The following is a 19,882-nucleotide window of genomic DNA, read 5'->3' on the forward strand; positions in this document are numbered from 1 at the left end:
CCCCCCCCCCCCCACATAATTGGCATTTTACATTTTCACCCCCTTTCCACCGCACTCCACTTCCCTTTTGATCGTAACTCGGGCTTGTTTTGGGATTTATATATATTTAAAGTAAAAATAGTACTTGATAAATTATTTCAAAATCATAATTTGATTAATTTTAGTTGTTGAAAAATATAATTTTCTCCCACGGATTAATGTGTGCTTTCTGCTTATAGTTTTATTTTTTAAATTTTAACTATTTCAAATTGTTATCTGTCCGAACACTTTCATTTATTTTGAAATTAATACTTATCTTTTAATAATTATATTTAAGTGCTCCATAGCCAAGTCTAACTTCCTTCCTCAAACAAAAGCTTTGTTTGTACTATCAAACTAACTCAATGAACTTTCTCATCATCGATTCTACAAATGAGATTCAAAATCACGACATATGAAGTATCCATATTAAGAATGTCGTTTTATTAAAATTCCATATCTCCGATTTACTAAAATAGTATGAAAATTAGTGTTGGGTGTTGTTATTTATAAAAATGATAAATTTATATTTTTATAAATTATAAAAGTCGAAGTGAGCCTCGAACTGTGCCACGTAAAACGAAACATGTATTTGGTTATAAGATTTTTCAAGTCACCACCAATAGGGACATGACACGTGGTATGATATCGCATTGCCACCTCGATGTTAGAAGTCAAAAAAACTTGAACTTATGAAAAGTCTTATTAAATTAAAAAAAAAGTCTTAATTAACATATTTATAGGGGTTAATCACTTAAAAAGTACGACATTTGTACTTTTTTTTAAATATAGCACGATATTTGAAAAATAGCACATAAATGCAGGACTTTTAGAGAGTAGCAAAGAAAGACAAGACCTTTGCATTTTTTTCTTAAATATAGCACGGTCTTTAAAAAATGGCATACAAAAGGCACAGTCTTCAAGTACGATCTTCTTTTTTAACGTGCTAGAATCGCAACTAAACATGAAGGCATTGTCTTTCTGCGCCATTTGTTAAAGGTCGTGCTATACATTTAGGAAAAAGTGAAAACGTCGTGCCTTTCTGTACTACTCTCAAAAGGTCATGCTGTATTTAAAAAGAAATGCAGAGGTTATACCTTTCGATGTTGTTTTCTAAATGTTGTGTTATATTTAGGGAAAAGTGTAATTATTATTTTTTTATTAACCCTATTTATAATTACATTTATAATATATTGAATTTTATTATTTAGGTAATATAGATTCGTGCAGTAATATATTAAATTTGATATATTATTCATTTTTACTTTTTTGTTATAAATAATAAAAGTCGAAACGACGCCTCGGAATGAGCCACATACAACGAAGCATGTCTTTGGTTTCGAGTCACCACCAACAAATACGTGACACACGGTGCCATGTCGCATTGCCATCTCAATGCTAGAAGTCAAAAAGACTTAAACTCATGAAAAGTCTTATTAAACAGAAAAATTGTGTTTTGAATAATATAATTATAATATATTGAATTTTAATATTTAGGTAATATAAAGTCAAGCAATAGTACATGAAAATTAGTGTATTATTCATTATTATATTTTTGTTGTATGAATAAAATAAAAAATATCAATTGAAATATTTTTCAAATAATAAAGAAATGATATATTTTGATAGTGCGTTAAGTACTTAGATCGTGTAACTGTATCAAGATAACATATTTGTATAAAATATTGTACAAGAACAAAGAAAACACATTTTTATATAGGTTTTAACGAAAGAATTTGTAATAGTAATTTTGTAAGTTATTGAATAATTTTAGCCCGCACATGCGCGGGCCCATTCAACTAGTTTTTTATGATAAGACCACCCTTCTAAAAACTATCCCAAAAAAAAAAAAGACCACCCTTCTAGCATTTGGCCATTGAAATGAGAATAATATATAAATAAATAAATAAATAAATGCATCTCCTCTTCCCAGTTTGCTGAATATTTTTGAACCCAAGAGTGGTAGAGTAGCCGATATATTGAGCCCCCATATAAAGTTTCGACCGTATTTAATAAATTTCCTTGTTATATATTATTATAGGAAGTAGGAATACATATAATAACCTCATTTTCCGTGTAAGTACAAAATCTTTATCACTTCCTGCCGTATATCTACTTAATTTGTATGTCTCATTTTGATCCTCGCTCAAACATTTCTGAAGTTTGAGCCATTGTGATATTGAAAAGAAGAATGATATTAATTATGACGAATAGTGTATATATATATATATATATATATTCAATTACAAGGAAGTTACAGGAATGGTGATGTGGATAATATAATAAAATAAAAATCCTAATAGCTATCAATATAGATTGATTAAAGTGATTCGACACTTATTCTCTTTAAACATGATATTGGGTTCGAATTTTGTGAATAAAGAAAATCTACATTTGGAGAGTTTTATCTCTTAATGGATCAATCATGCATGATTGCATTAGTCGGTGCTCATTAGACTTATGGATATTAGGGTTTCAAATGAAAATATCATAATAGCTAGGACAATAATGAATACTATATTTTATACATCTCGATTGATGGAATCAAAGTTCCAGTGTGCCTGCTGCAACATGAACATTACATATCTCTACATATGTGTATATATATAATTAAAATGTATTGGCGCACGCCTTATGCTTGGACCATCGAAACGGCAATGGGACTGTCTGGTTAGGAGAGGAGGCCTTGAACCTCTTCCAATCACGGAGGGCGGCGGTCAGATCAGTCACCTTGGCCGCAACGGTGCGACAGCAATTGGCATGGAACGTTGTTACCACATAGATATCTTTGCTGTTCTGACAAAACCCGCTGAAGAAGACTGTCTCTAGAAACCTCACTTTCAGACCCAACTTCCTAAACATGCCTCCATGCATCATGTTCTCTAGTACATCCTGCTCCTTCAGCCCATACGACGAGTTGTTGTTCCTCCTTGCATACCACTCCTCGAATAATTTGATGGTCTTGTTGTTGGACCGGATCATATAGAATCCCGTGTTGATTGGGTTCTGTTCTGACCACCGCTTGCCGTTGAACCTGTCGACGCTGACCTGCAGATCCACAGATTCGTTGAGCCTGGGAAAGGGGTCTCTCAGCCACAGTATATCTGTGTCCTGCCATATGTATCAAATTTATTAATTTATTAAAAATCATGCATGATCGAGGCAAATTGACGATATTGTAATTGATTCTCTCCAATAAATATTGTAAACCATCCGTTCCTTCATTCACTTAATTAATTGTATACACAAGAAACAGATCGAGTTCGAAGAAAAAGTGAGAAATTCCAGGATCTGTTTCTTCGGATGTACATTACTCTAATTGTGATGATCATCTATGTAATCACTTTGCGGAAGTTCGAAGCTTGAAAAGAAAAATATAATTTAAAAATGCATATATTTATACAGGGTCCATTCCAATCTCGAAGCGGAAGCTAGCTAGCTACAAGTTTGACCAGAAGTGCAGTCGATTAGTTAAAGGCATGGCATGTGGAGTATATTACACACTATGCAGAATTGCAAGTTATTAGAAGGAACTAATTTAAACTTATGTAATATTATTTTCTTCTCTTTTTTTTTTCTAAAATTAAAAAAAAATGCATGAACGGGGATCAGACTCATCAATAATAATAGGTGCAGTTACTTCGTAAAATTATTAATATCAACAAAAATAAATGTGTGTATATATATATATATATTACCGTGAAGATGAAGCTGTAACCTCGGGTAAGGACATCCTTGAGAAAGAGAGTCCGCCTCCACATCATATCGATGAATGCCCTTGACATGAACAGCTCCTCCTTGTCGAAATGTTCATCCCCCGTGGTCTGGATTCTGTAACAGTGAAGTCGAAGGAACTTGCACCGTTCCCATGATGTTTGATCCATGGATACAAGTAAGAGGTGATCAACAAAGGGACGAGTGCCTTCACCAGACCAAAACCCATCCAGGAATATATCGAGCATCGACTTATCGCCCTCCACATAGGCTTTGTTGAACATGGCTATTATGAGCATCTTGCCTTCCATCGAAGTCTCAGCCAGAACTCCGTCAAGTTTGTCCTTGTAACTCTCATCTACAGCGGTACTGGTATTGCAATTGCTCTACCCCAATAATGGACGACCGCCGATATGCGATTAATCAAATATATGTTAGAAGTTGAACCTTTTATTGGGACCTCATTAGCTAGCTAGCTAGCTTGCACGCTCTTAATATTTATGTGCATATATGAATTCATGCATACACCCATATGTAAGCCGTCGCATTAGCCTCTCAAACATCTAGGTAGATATCTCTGATTGATCGACTGATCAATGAGCCTATCGAGAGTGCATTGACCGTAAGAATGAAAGTGAGCTTAATTGTAATACTTACAGAGCTGGGAGAGGCTGTCGGGTGAGGGCCGCACTGCTCCTGGAGCTGGAAGAGAAGGGTAGAGGCGGAAGGAGACCAGTTGATGAAGATGAATGAGGAACCCACCAACACGACACAGAGAACAACCCAATGACTAACTCGATCCTTCAGGTACTCCATCGTATATATTATAATATATGTGTTACTAAACCCGTCGTCGACCCGCTACTCTCTCTCAATCTCTTTCTCGATGAACCAAGGATCCAACTGGACACAGGGGAGACCTGCAGAGAGGCACTCTATATATAAGAAGGGAGAGAGAGATCACCAGCTTGTGATCAACTATATATATATATACACACACACACATTATGAGTGATGTCTCTGGAATTTATAAATGTATATAATCTTCCTCCATAAATGATATATATAATAGTGTATCTGTATATGATAATTTATAAGCTTAATTATATTTCCTAGTACTGGAAACAAATACGGACAATCTCCTGCTAATGGTAGTTTGAGGCCGAGGGCATTAATTCGTTGGGAAGAAGGAGTAAAGGGTTTTTTTTTTTGTCTAAATAAAAGGATGAGAGGGGGAGATCAGCGTGGCAGTCCCCTCTGGGAAGACCAGAGAAGCTCCACAGCTGCCATAAAATATTCAATTCACTCGATTGTGTAAATGGCTCGGTAAGACATCAGCCCACCTAGGTCATCATAATCCCATCAAAGCGTATAGTGAACTAGAAAAACTCTCATAAGGTAAAAGATAATGATCTACTAATGCAAGCGCTTTCGTGTTTAAGTCGAGATTTGATCCCTTGACCTCCCCTTTGGAAGACAAAGCTTGTTCCATTGAGCTACTACCTTAGTGGTGAAGGAATAAAGGGTTACGGTAACATGCGTGAGATTCTTATTATTATTGCTAGTGTTTTAATCAATATGTTGCATGAGATTTATTCTTGAAGGATTACTAAATTGATGGGGCAATTTTCACAGGAAAAAAAAGGATTGGTCCTGTTGAGAGTAAAAATTCCACACGGAAAAACTAAGAAAAATCCAATGGGTTTATAAGAGATTGGGTATCACAATCTATCAGCTCGAGTTTTTGGATTGGAGATGAGCTCAATCGCTTATAGGCCCAGTGAAAATTTTACATGGTATCAGAGCCTAAGTTATGCGTATGCGTGCCTACGCGCGTGTGCACACCCACACCACCCAGTATGTCGAGTGCAGTCAAAGTGCACCTCGTGTTAGTCCCCCCTCACCCGAGCACCGAAGAAGAGTCCGGCTCGAGGTCAATTGTTGAGGGGTGGGTGTTTATGGGCATGTGACAACGTGTAAACAAAAATAGATCACACGTTGCACGTGAGGGCGGGTGTTGAGGATATTAATCTCACATAGAATAGATGTATCAAAATCCATTGGTTTATATGAGACTTGTGTATCACCACTTATCAGCTTGAGCTTTTAAGTGGATATGGGCCTGAGCCCGTATAAGCCCAATGGAAATTTAATATGGTATCAGAGCGGGTTACGCTTCCGCGCACATGTGTGTGGGTTCACATCACGCCAGTTGAAATGTCTCTTTGTCGATGGGCAGCCGAAGTGCACCTATATTTGGCCCGAGTGTGGAACTCGTGATCTCTTTGAAATCTGAGTGCGGAGAGAAACCCGCCTCGTCTTAGTCCGGCCCAATCGTGGCCTTATTGTCAATTGTCGTCCCCCCTCCTCTCGAGCACGGAAGTCCAGTCCCGGCTCGTAGTTAGTTCTTGAGGGCGGGTTGTTCTAGTCCACGTGGCACGTGTAGGTGAATGTCAAAGCTACACGTTGCCACGTGAGAGCGGGTGTTGAGAATAAAAATTCCACACGGAAAAACTAAGAAAAATCCAATGAGTTTATAAGAGATTGGGTATCACAATCTATCAGCTTGAGCTTTTGGGTTGGAGATGAGCTCAATCGCTTATAGGCACAGTGGAAATTTTACAGGTCCACGATATGTTAGTTCTATTATTATGGTCTTGGGTAAGTAAGGCTGCGTTTGAATTGTTAGTGTGATTTTAGAATCATGATTTTGATTTTGATTTTGATGTTGATTTTGATTGTGAAAAAAGACAAATGAGATAGTATTATAAATTTGACTTGGGAAACGTGTATTTTTTGTTGTGTAGTGTGTTGAGTTAAAATCAAAAATATAATTCTAAAATTAGTTTAATAATTCAAACGGGGCCTAAATATTTTATTCTAATTTTTGTTAATCAACCAATCAATAAAAAATAATAATAAACAGACTAATTAAAGAGAAAAAAATATTAATAATAAGGGAAGACGCCGAAAAGAGGTCAACAGTCTTCTACCATATATTTTGTCCTCCTCTGCCTCTCCGAGTCTCCTTCCTTCTGTTCTTCCTTCCTTCATGCCTACCGAACTAAATCAAGTCAAAAGTTACACCATTATCATCATCATTCTCCCTAACTTAGCTTTTGCCAAAAAAAAAAAAAACAAAAAACACAATGTTACTGCTCGGAGACTTCTCCGGCTGCCGTACGCCACTGCAGCTCCCGCCAGGAGCTCATTCTATCCGCTGTGCCATTCGTCACGCGGTCGATCCTCGCGGCGTACCTCCTCCTCTCCACCGCAGCACCACTACCCATCGCTTTCCCTCTCCTCCTTCCAACACCGCACAAACCCCAACCACCCCACCCCCCTGCGCCGAGTGTTGGGGGGGGGGGGGGTGGTCCATATGGTCTCGTCCCGCCTACCCTCCTCTGCCCATGGCCAGAAGCGTGCACTGATATGCGGTGTATCGTACAAACATACCGACGATGAGCACAAGGGCTGCATCAACGACGCCAAGTGCATGTAGTTCTTGCTAATCAATCGGTTCAACTTCCCAGAGTCTTCCATTCTCCTCCTCACCAGTGGGAAACTCATATGTACGCTTAATAAGGGACGGATTTTTGGTGGTGGGGACCCGGGGGTGGGGCCCTCACTACCCCTCTTGAACTCGGAAAAAAGTTTTAATATATCATTAACTTTAATTTTAACTTTAACTCAACACACTATATAATAAAAATATCTCATTTGTCATTTTTTACGATCAAAATCACAATTACTTTAACTCTGAAACCAAACGCACTGTAACACTCTGTTTGGTTTCAGAGTTAAAATCACAAAAAATTTAACTTTAATTTTAACTCAATACACTATACAACAAAAATACACATTTTTCAAATAAAATATTTTGGTGTGTTTGTTTTCCCAACAATGTTCAACTCAATTCCACTTATCTTCAATTCAACATCACAATCATTACTTTTTTTATTTTTAAATTTTTTTAATCATTCAATTCAATTTTTAATATTAAATTCTATCAACTATTCATTACTTTTTCACAATTCAACAACACAATCATTACTTAATCACTATTTTCTCTCAATTATTTATTAATTTTTCACACTTTTTCTCATAATTCAACAATACAATCATTACAAACTAATTAAAACCAAAACTCAACTCAACTCAACTCTCAATTCAAACACACTCTTAACTTTAACTTTAACTTTAACTCAACACACTACACAATAAAAATACACGTTTCTCAAGTCAAATTTATAATCTCATCTCATTTATCATTTTCCACAATCAAAATTAAAATTACTTTTAACTCCGAAATTAAACGCACCTATAATTTTTTTCCATGAAATTTTCATGCTTCCTACCTCCTTGGTTTTGTGATTCTAGCTTTCCTTTACTTCCGTTGAATTTCGCCTCTCTTGAACTAAATTCTTACATCTGTCATTGCTGAATGTTTCACCATGGCCTCTTCTGACCCCCGCTGGCCTTTTGTTGAGTTCACTTTTCAGAGGAAGAGTCCGATCCTCAAAGGCGTCCGACAAGACAGAACATGATAATGGCATTACGGTGGGTCGTCCACGGGTGTCAACCAGGTGATTCTTTGGTTTTCCATTTCTCTGGCCACGGTTCCCAGCAGAAGAACCTCAATGGGGACGAGGTAGATGGATTTGATGAGACACTCTGCCCTTCGGACTTTAGAACTCGAGGGATGATTGTGGATGATGAGATTAATGCAACTCTAGTGAGGCCTCTTCCTCATGGGGCCAAACTCCATGCCATCATCGATTCTTGTCACAGTGGCACTGCCTTGGATCTTCCATTTTTGTGTAGAATGGACAAGTTCAATAACTTATCTAAGATCTTCAATGCAGCATGTTTACACAGGTGACTCTTATTACGAGCGACTTTAATTCAATTCAAAACAATAGTTGTTTTGCTGAACTTGCAGGAGAGGCAAGTATGTATGAGAGGACCATCGTCCGCAATCGTGACAATGGAAAAGAACCAGTGGTGGGGAGGTCGTCATTTCCTTCAGTGTTTGTGATGACAATCAAACTTCTGCTGATACTTTAGTATATAGCTGAATGCGTAAACAACTCTTTATTTGTGAACTCTACCAATTCAGAATTTGCTCTGATTATGTTCCATTTCCCTTGATTCCATGTTGTATGTTATTTATTGGAGCTGCAGGCACTTTGAAAAGTTACTTCGACAGGAGCGGTGGCTTATTCTCTCTCTCTCTCTTCCGGTGGATATAATTATATAATTAGTATTATAGTTGAACGATGGATTTTCAGAAAGCACCCTGTAAATTATCTTCATATGACATCGAGGCAAATTGGGATATTTTCTTTTGATCATGATGTAGTACTTTTTTTCTGTAGGTATCATGATGTAGTACTTTAATAAGTATCTGATGCATGCATAACTTATCCCCAAAATATGTATACATACATATATATATATATTTATGATTCATGCTACTAATTTTAAAGGAGGCCTAGACCCTTTGAAAGAATGATGTTTAATTAATTTTGAATCAGGTAATAATTAATGTGTAATTGCAGGAACCACAGTTAACTTCGAATGAACCATTCGACGTGTACAAAAAGACTTTTCTCCTTATAACAGGCTAGCAGATCTTATAGGTAAGCACAATCTGCTTTGCTCCTTTGAGTTTTTTAGTGGCATCATATGATTGAAGAATCCTTTTATTGTTTGGCACTCCTAAATTAAGGAAAGAGCTTGAGCGAAAGAAGAAGAAGAAGAAGAAGAAGAAGAAGAAGAAGAAAGGAGGAGGTCTTGAATACTCGATGAGATGCATGGTGATGGAAAAATCCCTTGAGATAGTGAGAGAACCTGTCGTGCGTCCCTTCAGTTCATATGATGAAACGCTGTCTTGTACTTAAAAACTATTATTGTAGTATTTATTTTTTTGATAATAAATTTCTAGAGCAAATATTCGATAATCAAAATACTTGAAAGTGAAAAATTGATCCACGACAATTCCATGAGTATTCTAATTAATTTTTACTCATCCACTAGAAAACTCAACCAATATTTAGAAAAAGAAAAAAAATTCCCCCACAATGAGCATGGCGCGCATGTCAGCTACCCACAGCCACAAGAAGAAAAAGAAGAAGAGATAACATACATAACATACATACATACATACATACATACATACATAAGAGCTGACTGAGTCCCCAACCCCACTCCCTTCTCTCTCATTTCCGAGTGCTCTGCTTGTGGTTGAGGAAGGTGAGGGTGGGGTGCGGTCAGTCAGTCAGAGCCAGAGCCAGAGCCAGAGCCAGAGGGTGAGCTCGCAGCTCAGCTCCATCTCCTCTCCTCTCCTAGTCCGTTCCTCGATCGACACTCAACATTAATGGCGGCCACCTACCACCAGCTGCCTTCATTCTCCCTCCTCCGGCCCCCAACGCGCCACCACGCCGACCAGCAGGCTCAATGTCGGACTCGGACTCGGCGGGCCGGCTTCCTGAGGAGGACCCGTGCCATGGCCATGGGAACGGACCTGTTGGGAGATTTCGGGGCGAGGGACCCGTTCCCGGCGGAGTTGGAGAGCCAGTTCGGGGAGAAGGTGCTGGGGAACCTGGACACGGAGCATAAGATCCTCATCCCCACCGCTTCTGCCCTTTCCCTCGCCGAGCAACAATGCTCCCCTGTTTCCCCACTGCAAGGCCCCATGTCCTCTGATGATGCTCACCGGATGCTTAGGAAGGTCCCCTTCCTTCCCCCTTTCCTTAATAATAATAACCTATTCCTTTCTGCTACTTCTAATTTGCTTGCTCGTTCATCATCGTCATCATCTATCTTTTCTCCAAGCTTTCCGCTTAAGCTTTAGCTCGTCGCTGCTGCGCTGACTTCTGTAGTCAGCTCAGCTGCCATGCGTGTGTGTATGCAACTAACTTAGTGTGCTGATAAATATATTCGGTCTACTCTCTAGACTAAAGTGACTCATTTCAATCAATTGCCGGCGCCATGCCTAATTGACATTATCATATCCTATCCATTCCATCAATAAGACAGACAAGTCCCGTTACCATTCATTGGTGTTGCGTGGCCATCGTAAAGCATTAAGTTTCCAATCTATATAACAAAAAGGCAAGTATGTAAGCAAGCAACATTGTCAATCTTTGCTGAAGCTTTCAGATCCTCTAGCTTTGCTTTTGCAATTGAGAATGTCCAGCAGGATAAGAGGAAACGATAGTGTTTAGCTGAAAGGAAGGACAGGACAGGACATGACTCGACTCGACTTGACTTTCAGCATGAATGAATGTCTAGTGTTTCTGTTATTGGTGGTAGGTCGTGGGCTGGAGGCTCATAGACGAAGATGGTGGACTTAAGCTGCAGTGCTTGTGGAAGCTGAGAGACTTCAAGTGCGGGGTTGAACTCATCAACAGGATATACAAGGTTGTGGAACCAACGGGTCACTTCCCAAGTCTACATTTGGAGCAGCCAAACCAAGTTAGAGCTGAGCTATGGACTGAATCAATCGGTAAAGTCCGCAAGTTTTATGTTATCAAGTGATAGATGCAGAAGAATGTTTACTGCTTCTACTTTTCTGGTGATGTTGCATTCGACTCGAAACTGTGGCAGTTCATCGTTTTATGGTTCGGAGCGTCTGAGACCGTCGTCTTCGGTGCTGATTTTGCAGGAGGGCTGAGCATGAATGACTTCATTGTGGCGGCCAAGATAGATCTCATCAAAACATCAGATCTTGTCCCGAAGAAGAGAATATGGGCATAAAATAAAATAAATCAGCGAGAGTACTCATGTGCCAATAGGCCTCTGCTGCAATGCAAGGAGCTTGTGCAGATAAAAACGAACCGATGATACTGTATGATATCAAGCTTCAATGCAATCAATAGGAAGCTCAAGCCAAGCCAATTAGCCAATGGGTAGTCTTGTTGTATACCAGGAGCTGACAACTCAGGGAGGGAGCGGGGTGTGCAATGGCAATCGTGTTGTATGTACAATGTTTTAACTGTGTGTTTTGATTCGTTTTCATTCGGTGGTCAAATCACGGCTGGCCATCAGAAGCTATGTACTTTGTTATTCCTCATTTCTTTGACGGGCTGCGAATTCAATGGTAGCTAATACATATGCTCGGTCAGGACCCAGGATGTTGTTATGAGATTGAAAATGAATCCTTTTTCCTCTTTGAGTTTCTTTCCATCAGGCATTTGCAGAGTGATTGATGTATATAGGGATTATGCCATCTACTGCTGCACCAGGAATCATTCGAGCCTGCGTTGCGCCGGTTGGTCGATCGAGCTCAAATGATAGAAATAGAATGATTGAGTGAGTAATAGTGACTGCAGTAAGCAGTGCCGCCAAAAACAGCAAGCTAAGCTTTCATATGATGTAGAAAGAAATAGAGATGATTGAACTGAAGAATGAAAGACGATAAGTAGATAGATAGATAGATTAGATATAAAAACCCGACCGAACCCCCTTCAGACAGTCCATCCGTCCAGTCCAACTGAACTTCTATCCTCTTTTCCCTTCTTCTTCTTCTTCTTCTTCTTCTTCTTCTTCTTCGACTAATCAATCAGTTCAGTTGAGAAGCTGAGAAATGGCTGCAGGTAGTACCGCCATAAACTTTTCGACGCCTTGCGCCCTCTTTCCCTGCCAGCCTCTGTCTCTCGGTTTTTCTCGCAGCAGCTTCCACCGCCACCAGGCCGCGAAGAATCAGGTCTCTTCTCTTCTCTTATGAAGCTTAGCTTGCTTGCTCGCTCGCTTCTTGTCTCCCTCCCCTGACCCTTCCCACTCTCCGACCTCCTTCGTCTACTACAGTTCCAAAAATTACTTTATTCTCCGTCCAGCAACAGCAAAGATTATATCATCATTTTCACTCTCAGCAGCTTCTTTGCTAGGCGTTTTGTTCTGTTGAGCTTCTGCTAGGATAAAACTGAAATCAAATTCCCTTCTTTTTTTTTCCTCTCCTTTTAGTGTTCAAGGTGTTTGATAAAATGCGTCTGCTGCCTGCACCCGCGGCTCTCAATCTCATGTTGCTCTTTGTATTAAAAGCAAGATTGTCCAGTTTCCCGCTTACCCTATTAATGTTATATATGTATATTTATATGCATGGGGTTTACAGAGGACTACTTTTTTTTTTCTGTAATTAAAATAATTAAGATTCCAGCCATGATGTGCTATACTGCTCTACAGAGACGCAGCACAAGAAGAGCTGCCAGTACTCCTGCAATTACCGCGAAGCTGGAACTCAAGCCTCCTCCTTATCCTTTGGTATACCATTCAGAATGAACAAACATTTCTTGATACATTCTGGGGCTTCCTCTCAGCATCTTTCTCGTCATTCTTACCCCTTTGCACAGAGTTTCATTTGTTCAATCTGTTATCTCTTAAGATCCGTTGAGGAGTAAAATGGGATAAATCCCACATCGAAAAAGCTTTTAAGTGGATATAGGCCAGGTCCGTATAAATCCATGAAAATTTAATATGGTATCAGAGCGAGTTACGCTTCCGCATGCTTACGCGTGTATGTGCATGGACTCACATCACGCTAGACCCAGTATGTCCGAGTGCAGCCAAGAGTGCGCCTCGTGTTAGTGTACCCCTCGCCCGAGCACGGAAGATGAGCCCGGCTCGAGGTCAATTGTTGAGGGGTGTGGCTCGAGGTCAATTGTTGAGGGGTGTTTAAGGGCACGTGACAACGTGTAGACATAAATAGATCACATATTACACGTGAGGGCGGGTGTTGAGGAGTAAAATGGAATAAATCCCATATCGAAAAAGAAAAGGAAAATACATGAGGACAGGTGTTGAGGAGTAAAATAGGATAAATCTCACATCGGAAAAGAAAAGGAAAATACATAGGCCCAGGCTTATAGCTCTGTCGTATAACGTGTGATCTATTTCTGCATATGTTTTGCTAGTGTAACTGACTTACCCGGTAATCATCTTAACTTAGCGGCTTCTTCTTCTTCTCTCACTCCTAGAATGCATTGGAGCCACATATGAGCCAGGAGACGCTCTCGTATCACTGGGGAAAGCACCACCGCGGATATGTGGAAAATCTGAACAAGCAAATAACTGGAACCGAGTTAGATGGGATGTTGTTGGAAGACATTATCTTTCTTACTTATAACAGGGGCGACATTCTTCCACCATTTAACAATGCTGCACAGGTAGATAGATGCACCTTTGGTCTTTTAGAAGATTGAGTTTGCCTCTGTTGTTTCCTCATACACAGCAAGAAATAGGGTCGTTCATTCACATATCTAAGAAGCAGCTCGTTCTATCAGAATCTTAATGGTATTACGGACTCGAGACAGTATCTTATTCAGTCATTTACAGATATGGAACCATGAGTTCTTTTGGGAATCCATGAAACCAGATGGTGGAGGAAAGCCAACTGGCGATCTACTAGAACTGATCAAGAGAGACTTCGGTTCTATTGACACATTCATGGAAGAATTTCGAGCAGCTGCATCGACACAGTTTGGTTCCGGGTGGGCTTGGCTTGCATGTGAGCACAACTTCTATTTTCCCACTTTAATATGGCACACATCATTTGCCTTCTTACACGGTACATGGTTATTACCCCCAGAATTGCTTAGTCAGCTGGCCAATTGACATCCTGCATCTTGGTCTTTGGCCTTTATCTAGACAAAGCAAATAGGCTTGACGTAGGGAATGCAGTAAATCCCAGTCCAGCAGATGAGGACAAGAAGCTTGTCGTGGTGAAGAGCCCCAATGCTGTGAACCCTCTTGTTTGGGACTATTATGTGAGTATCGCCTGTGGTAGTGCGTATTCATTATTCAACTTCGGTATGGTAATAACCGGGAAACAACACCCTGTATTTTGGATAAATGTTGATGATGCACTGCTATGTACAACAACGTGCTGTGCATTGCCTCTTTCTTTCCTCTGCAGTGATCTTATGGTACGTTTTTCATTTAATTGCAGCCACTTCTGGTTATCGATGTCTGGGAGGTAATTGAACCTGTAATGGTTTATACAATTATTTTTGACTGATTGATTCATATTTCAGTGCGCTGATTCTGAATTTTGCTTGTCTGAACAGCATGCTTACATCCTTGATTTTGAGGTGGGTTTTCTGTTGGTCTGTTTTGTATGTTCAGAAGAATGTTCCTTCTTGATATGTGATGAAACTTTGCTGGACAGGCTCGGCGAGCTGATTATATCTCGATCTTTATGGAGAAGCTTGTGTCATGGGAAGCTGTTGGCTCCAGACTAGAGATGGCAAAAGCTCAAGCGGCTGAAAGAGAAAGCGAAGAACGGAGGAGACAAGAAGAAGAGGAAAAGAATGCGGGTGATGCTGAAGCAGTCGAGATGTACCTGGATAGTAATTCTGATGAGCCGGAGGCTGATTGACTTAATTTTTCTCCACCATTTTTTGACCTTGATGCGACAAATTCTGTAATCATCCTTTTGTATACTTGAGCATAATACAAAGTTTAGTTAGTGCAAAATAATTACATTTACGCTAGTGTAAGCTGCCTTCACTTGGTGACTACTTCCTGGGATGGAAATTATCCGCGTAATATATAGTTCGCTCTCGCAGCGTCGAGCTTCTCCAAGCAATTAGAAATGGTGGACATCCATATTTGTCTTTGCTTCTCATTTTGGAAAAAAAGCTTGATATTCCCACCATCAGTTTGTAAGCTGATCAAGTAATAGGCATGAGATTCACGAGCTTCCTCCATCATGTTGACAATTTTATCTGGATTTCATGAGAGGATCAAGGAGCCATAAAGAAATGTCAGTTCTTTTCGTCACCGTGAAAGAAATAGGAAGTCAAACGCTGCAGAATGTTGAATTGCTAGTTTCTGTTCTGCAGCATTAATGGAGAGTTCTATTGAGCATGAGATCTTACGCTCTCGACATGTGATAACTGCCCCCAAGTACTTCTTCTTGAGGCTCAGCAATAGTTGCTTACCTTTGATGTGAATGGAGACCAACCTATGCCTCTTGTGCCCTGGACAAATAGTATGTTCTTGTCGTCTTTTTCTAGGTTATTACTTATATTTTGCGATATACAATATAAATACATTATCATGAAATTTTAGGAGCTGCAGCACTCATTTTACCTGAAGCCGTCACTACAGGCAATGCAGTAGCAGATGCAAGCAACTCTTTAGACTCCTGACAATAGTCATTGGCAACGTTTCTTGATCTGAGGGTCGTTGCTCCTCTCAAACCTAGCAATTCCATTCAGACATGTAGGCATCATTGAGTTACTAAATAAAAAAAAAAATCCAGTAAATATGTTACATGTTGCGGCAGTAGCAGTTAGTGTGACCATGTCTGCTGGTGTCTGTGTTGCAAAACCATAATTAACAGCCGAAGCAACATGTTCTCTAGAAGCACCAACTGTCTCTGCCGCTTCTGCACAAACAGCAGCCACCAAAGCTGCAGCAAAAGAAACGACATTCCCCATGCTGTTGCCACAGTGGACCAGTTCCCTGTTTGCTTGGAAGTTGTCTAGTTCATTGACATTGGTTCCCGTTATGCCTGCAACTGCTGCAGCTAATCGTGCAACAGAGAGGGCTGCATCTATTTTCGCTCTGTGGAGTCGATGTTCTTCTTTCCTCTTCTCTTTGTGCCCTTTCATTAAGCTTGTTAGTGGTTTTCCTCTTAACCATCCCTTGATATGCTTCAAGTTAAGCTGAAAATAGAAATGGGATTGCTATTACAGGACAAGATTTTATCCACTAAAAGTTCAATGAGAATTGATCTCATACCCATCTAACATGAACTGATGCCCTCCTTTTATAAGCTGTATTGTAGGGTCTGTCAATTGTGAATAGTGCCTGTAGAGATGACCCAGCGGAAGTGAAGGATAGAATAATAATACTCATTCCTGAAGTCCAGGTGCTTGCCCCTTCCACTTAAGGCAAGAGAAAACCTTTTTATTATCTTATGATACTTGCGAGTAACTCTCTAGTAGTAATATGAGACAATGCAATTGCAAGCAAATGTACTCGAACTCATTTTTGCTCAAAAGGTTTAGAGCATATGATTTCTTGGGCACTAACAGAGCAAAACTTATGTTGGAGATAATACGGAGATACAAGAGGTTACCTGTAAGCTATCCGTTCTGGTTACAGAGTCCTTCTCTTTTGTAGATTTCCTCTGTTTTATTTCTTTGGCTGCAGGTTCTCCTTCAAGCTGTCCTGAATCAAACTGACGGCAGAGAAAATTGCTGCATTTTATTTCCTCTATTTCTGATTTCTTTTCATGTTCTTCATCTCTTTGATTGCCACTCGGCACCTCTTCATTTTCCCCTAAGAAGCAACCATCATCCAGAGAAAGCAGAAGATTCTGAGAGAAAAAAAAAAAAGGAAAAAAAACTTGGTTTAATTTGAGCCGATGTGGATGTGATGCATGCTGGTGATTTAGCTTCTGGCTGGGAGTTAGGTTATATTGGAGCCAGATGCTTCATAATACAGCTGTATATCTACTTCACGAAGTAGCAGTTTTTCAATGAAGTGACTCACATTTGATGAGAATATCTGTAGGAAATTGGAAGCGGCTGGGCTCCACGATCGGGACAAATACTCCATGGCGCTAATGGGGCTATGCAGAACATTCATGTCCCCTGTGCTTACGTATTCATGTCCTCTCCAAAGGGTACTCTGCAACTTCCCATGCTGGCATCATCATGGAAATAATAGGAATTTAGAGCCGATATCCCCCTTATTTGACAAAGAATAAAGAGGTTGCCAGAGTGCCTGACACTCACGGCATATGCTGGCAATTCGTTTGGCCTTTTGAATCGAACCCTCCCGAATATGCTGCCTTGCTGGTCCTCCATCTCCAAGTAAAATCTTTGGCTAGCACTGCAAAAGAGGCTCTATTATTAATAGTCAGTATCTTTCTGTGCTTATATTATATTAACAAATCAGAGGCTAAAGTTTTGATCGGATTACAGATTAACTGCTTACCCCTGTGGTATGGTAACAGTAGCTAATGCACCTACTGGATAAATATATGGGGGGAAATATACCATGCAAACAGAGTTCTCCCTTTTGGTTGCTTAAATAGTTAAAACTCACCAGATCTGTCGTTATTGTGTTTTAGTCCCAAGTTTGGTTCCTTTATTATGAAAAATGGGATTAGGATTTGCAAGAACTGAAAAGAGGACAGTGGAAGGAAAAAGTACACATGAAAAGAGGTATTTTTCTTAGGAGCTGGAGTGTATTTTTCCCCACTCAGTTATGTGTTCCATGTGAAGATATTATGAACCCTGTTTGCATGCATTGCCTATGTATACGCGGAAAGAAAAGGACAACGGGGGGGCATAACATTAACACTGCAGCAAGAAGGTAAAGATATATAAGCCTAGAGGAGGAGGATGATTTAACTGAGACGGAATAAAACGATACTTACAGTTGAAAAGAGGCTCACGACATCCCAAGTACTTGCCGAGGAGACAATTCCTAAAGTGGAATGGTTTTCGGCAATATAGAGTTTAAGTTGCAGCTCTCTTTTGTATAACTGGGGGTTTGGCAGTTGGCCCTTCTAAAAGGAGAAGGCCATGTGGGAAGCACCTGCCAATATGGAAAAAAAGATGTATATAGATATATTTTTTAAGAGGATAGTAATACGTAAAGAATGGTTTAATGAGAAGAAAACAATCTTCGAAGAAAACGATTATGATTCTTGGGCGTGGTTCCATGAAGTCAACATGCACATCTTGTCATTCCCTTGGCACTAAGACATTTCACTTTTTGTACGTGCATATATATATATATATATATATATGTACACTGTAATAAATAGTAGGGACTGAGACCCTGGCGGCACATATATTAAGTTCGTTAGTGACTCTCCAATCCTTTGCACCCCAAGTGGCCAATTTGCCATTTGGTTTTCCTCTCTCTCTCTCTCTATTCTTTTATCAGTTCGAAAAGTAAATTTAAGAAGAAATTCCATTGGGATCCCAGTTCCCATCCACATAGTATAGGGTTTCCCCACGTGTCTTCAACACTCCTTCCCCCACTAACTAAACCTCCCAAGTTTCCCACTCTCTCGTTCGTTCGTAAGTCCATTAATCAAAGGAGAATATAAAGGGCTGGCTCTTGCATAGTTTAATTACTCGAGGAGTTGACCTAAACAATATCTCATGGATATACTCTCTCTCTCTCTACATAATACGTACACACACATATAAGTTTGTCATGACTTTCCTATGGTCTTCTAGTATGGTTTAGTTAATGTACAGGCTCGAAATGACTCTCAAAGTCCACCATCAACAACTAACTATGAAGCACAATCTTTAACGTCACCTAACCACCAAGATCAAGAGACTTTGATCAGTAATACTTGTGTCATGGGCATTCTCTCTAGGCAATTAGACACAATTAAGTGACCATGATAACTTAAGATATAGAAGAGAGCCAGAAAAGCTCAAATCCTATGAGATGACCTCCAAAACCAGACCAAACCAAACATGTGGAGTCCTTTCTATTTCCCCCTTTTCCTGTTCCTCTTCATCCCATGTTTTTAAAATACCTCGTGCCACTCGTTTGAAAAGCTAGAGGCCTCTTTTCCATATCAAAAGCATCCATTTGCTCATCAGGGATTGACATCTTCTTGTCTCCTAAAACCCCACTTGTGACCTCGGGATCCATGTTCTCTTGTTCACTCACCCTATCCTTCCTCCCAAGTGTCTGCATTATCAGCCCCACAGGCAACAGTGTAAAAACCATATTTGTCAAACAAAGCATGGCAACAAGTAAAAGCTCGAATGTATATATTGTCGAGTCTGAGTGAAGTGTATGGTTGCGTTTGGTTTTGGAGCAAAACCATTCTTCACTCCACTCCACTCCATTCGTCACTTAATTCAAAAACATAATCATTACCTTTTTTTTTCTTTTTCTCTCATTTAATAATAAATTCTTGCACATATTTTTTCAAACTATTATTACAATCAATTTTTAATAATAAATTCTTCATATATTTTTACATATATATATACATATTTTTTTTCATTTCTCTTCCATTTAATAATAAATTATCACATCTACTTTTTCCTAACTATTATTATAACTAATATTTTAATAATAAATTCCTACATCTACTATTATCTAATTTGTCATATAGAGTAAAATCTTACTCCAAAACAAGTCACCCTAAATCATT

The 19,882-nt window shown here is 39.5% G+C and overlaps 4 protein-coding genes and 1 pseudogene across 10 annotated transcripts; 3 read left to right on the plus strand and 2 right to left on the minus strand.

Moving 5' to 3' along the window:
* Positions 1-2,562: 2,562 nt before the first annotated feature.
* Positions 2,563-4,630, minus strand: LOC116205761 (uncharacterized protein At1g28695-like). The gene is made up of 3 exons (XM_031538420.1): positions 4,390-4,630; positions 3,717-4,118; positions 2,563-3,129 (listed from the first exon to the last, which is right to left on the minus strand). The coding sequence occupies exons 1-3, from the start codon at positions 4,546-4,548 to the stop codon at positions 2,629-2,631; spliced, it is 1,062 nt and encodes a 353-aa protein (XP_031394280.1). The 5' UTR covers positions 4,549-4,630; the 3' UTR covers positions 2,563-2,628.
* A 2,002-nt stretch (positions 4,631-6,632) lies between these two features.
* Positions 6,633-9,124, plus strand: LOC116204425 (annotated as a pseudogene).
* An 805-nt stretch (positions 9,125-9,929) lies between these two features.
* Positions 9,930-11,908, plus strand: LOC116203227 (probable pterin-4-alpha-carbinolamine dehydratase, chloroplastic). Its single transcript, XM_031534902.1, has 3 exons — positions 9,930-10,465; positions 11,050-11,242; positions 11,402-11,908. The coding sequence occupies exons 1-3, from the start codon at positions 10,112-10,114 to the stop codon at positions 11,491-11,493; spliced, it is 639 nt and encodes a 212-aa protein (XP_031390762.1). The 5' UTR covers positions 9,930-10,111; the 3' UTR covers positions 11,494-11,908.
* Positions 11,909-12,084: 176 nt separating this feature from the next.
* LOC116203225 (superoxide dismutase [Fe], chloroplastic) lies at positions 12,085-15,251 on the plus strand. Of its 3 annotated transcripts, XM_031534899.1 has the most exons (8): positions 12,096-12,442; positions 12,919-12,996; positions 13,710-13,898; positions 14,068-14,239; positions 14,380-14,498; positions 14,681-14,707; positions 14,799-14,822; positions 14,900-15,251. In XM_031534899.1, exons 1-8 carry the CDS (start codon positions 12,323-12,325, stop codon positions 15,107-15,109), a joined length of 939 nt encoding a protein of 312 aa, XP_031390759.1. In that variant the 5' UTR covers positions 12,096-12,322; the 3' UTR covers positions 15,110-15,251. The 3 variants fall into 3 exon arrangements, with proteins under 3 accessions (XP_031390760.1, XP_031390761.1, XP_031390759.1); XM_031534900.1 differs by lacking the exon at positions 14,799-14,822 and having other exon boundaries at positions 12,085-12,442; XM_031534901.1 differs by lacking the exon at positions 12,919-12,996 and having other exon boundaries at positions 12,090-12,442.
* On the minus strand, positions 15,138-18,270 carry LOC116203224 (VAN3-binding protein-like). Of its 5 annotated transcripts, none has more exons than XM_031534896.1 (9): positions 18,128-18,270; positions 17,481-17,577; positions 17,236-17,388; positions 16,820-17,059; positions 16,480-16,548; positions 16,010-16,403; positions 15,826-15,936; positions 15,675-15,713; positions 15,138-15,458 (listed from the first exon to the last, which is right to left on the minus strand). In XM_031534896.1, the coding sequence occupies exons 2-9, from the start codon at positions 17,550-17,552 to the stop codon at positions 15,268-15,270; spliced, it is 1,269 nt and encodes a 422-aa protein (XP_031390756.1). In that variant the 5' UTR covers positions 17,553-17,577; positions 18,128-18,270; the 3' UTR covers positions 15,138-15,267. The 5 variants fall into 5 exon arrangements, with proteins under 5 accessions (XP_031390756.1, XP_031390754.1, XP_031390755.1 ...); XM_031534894.1 differs by having other exon boundaries at positions 15,612-15,713; XM_031534895.1 differs by having other exon boundaries at positions 15,612-15,713; positions 17,481-17,591.
* Between the last annotated feature and the right edge of the window lie 1,612 nt (positions 18,271-19,882).

The sequence above is a fragment of the Punica granatum genome, chromosome 4 (assembly GCF_007655135.1).
Source record: "Punica granatum isolate Tunisia-2019 chromosome 4, ASM765513v2, whole genome shotgun sequence".
Taxonomy (NCBI): Eukaryota; Viridiplantae; Streptophyta; class Magnoliopsida; order Myrtales; family Lythraceae; genus Punica; species Punica granatum.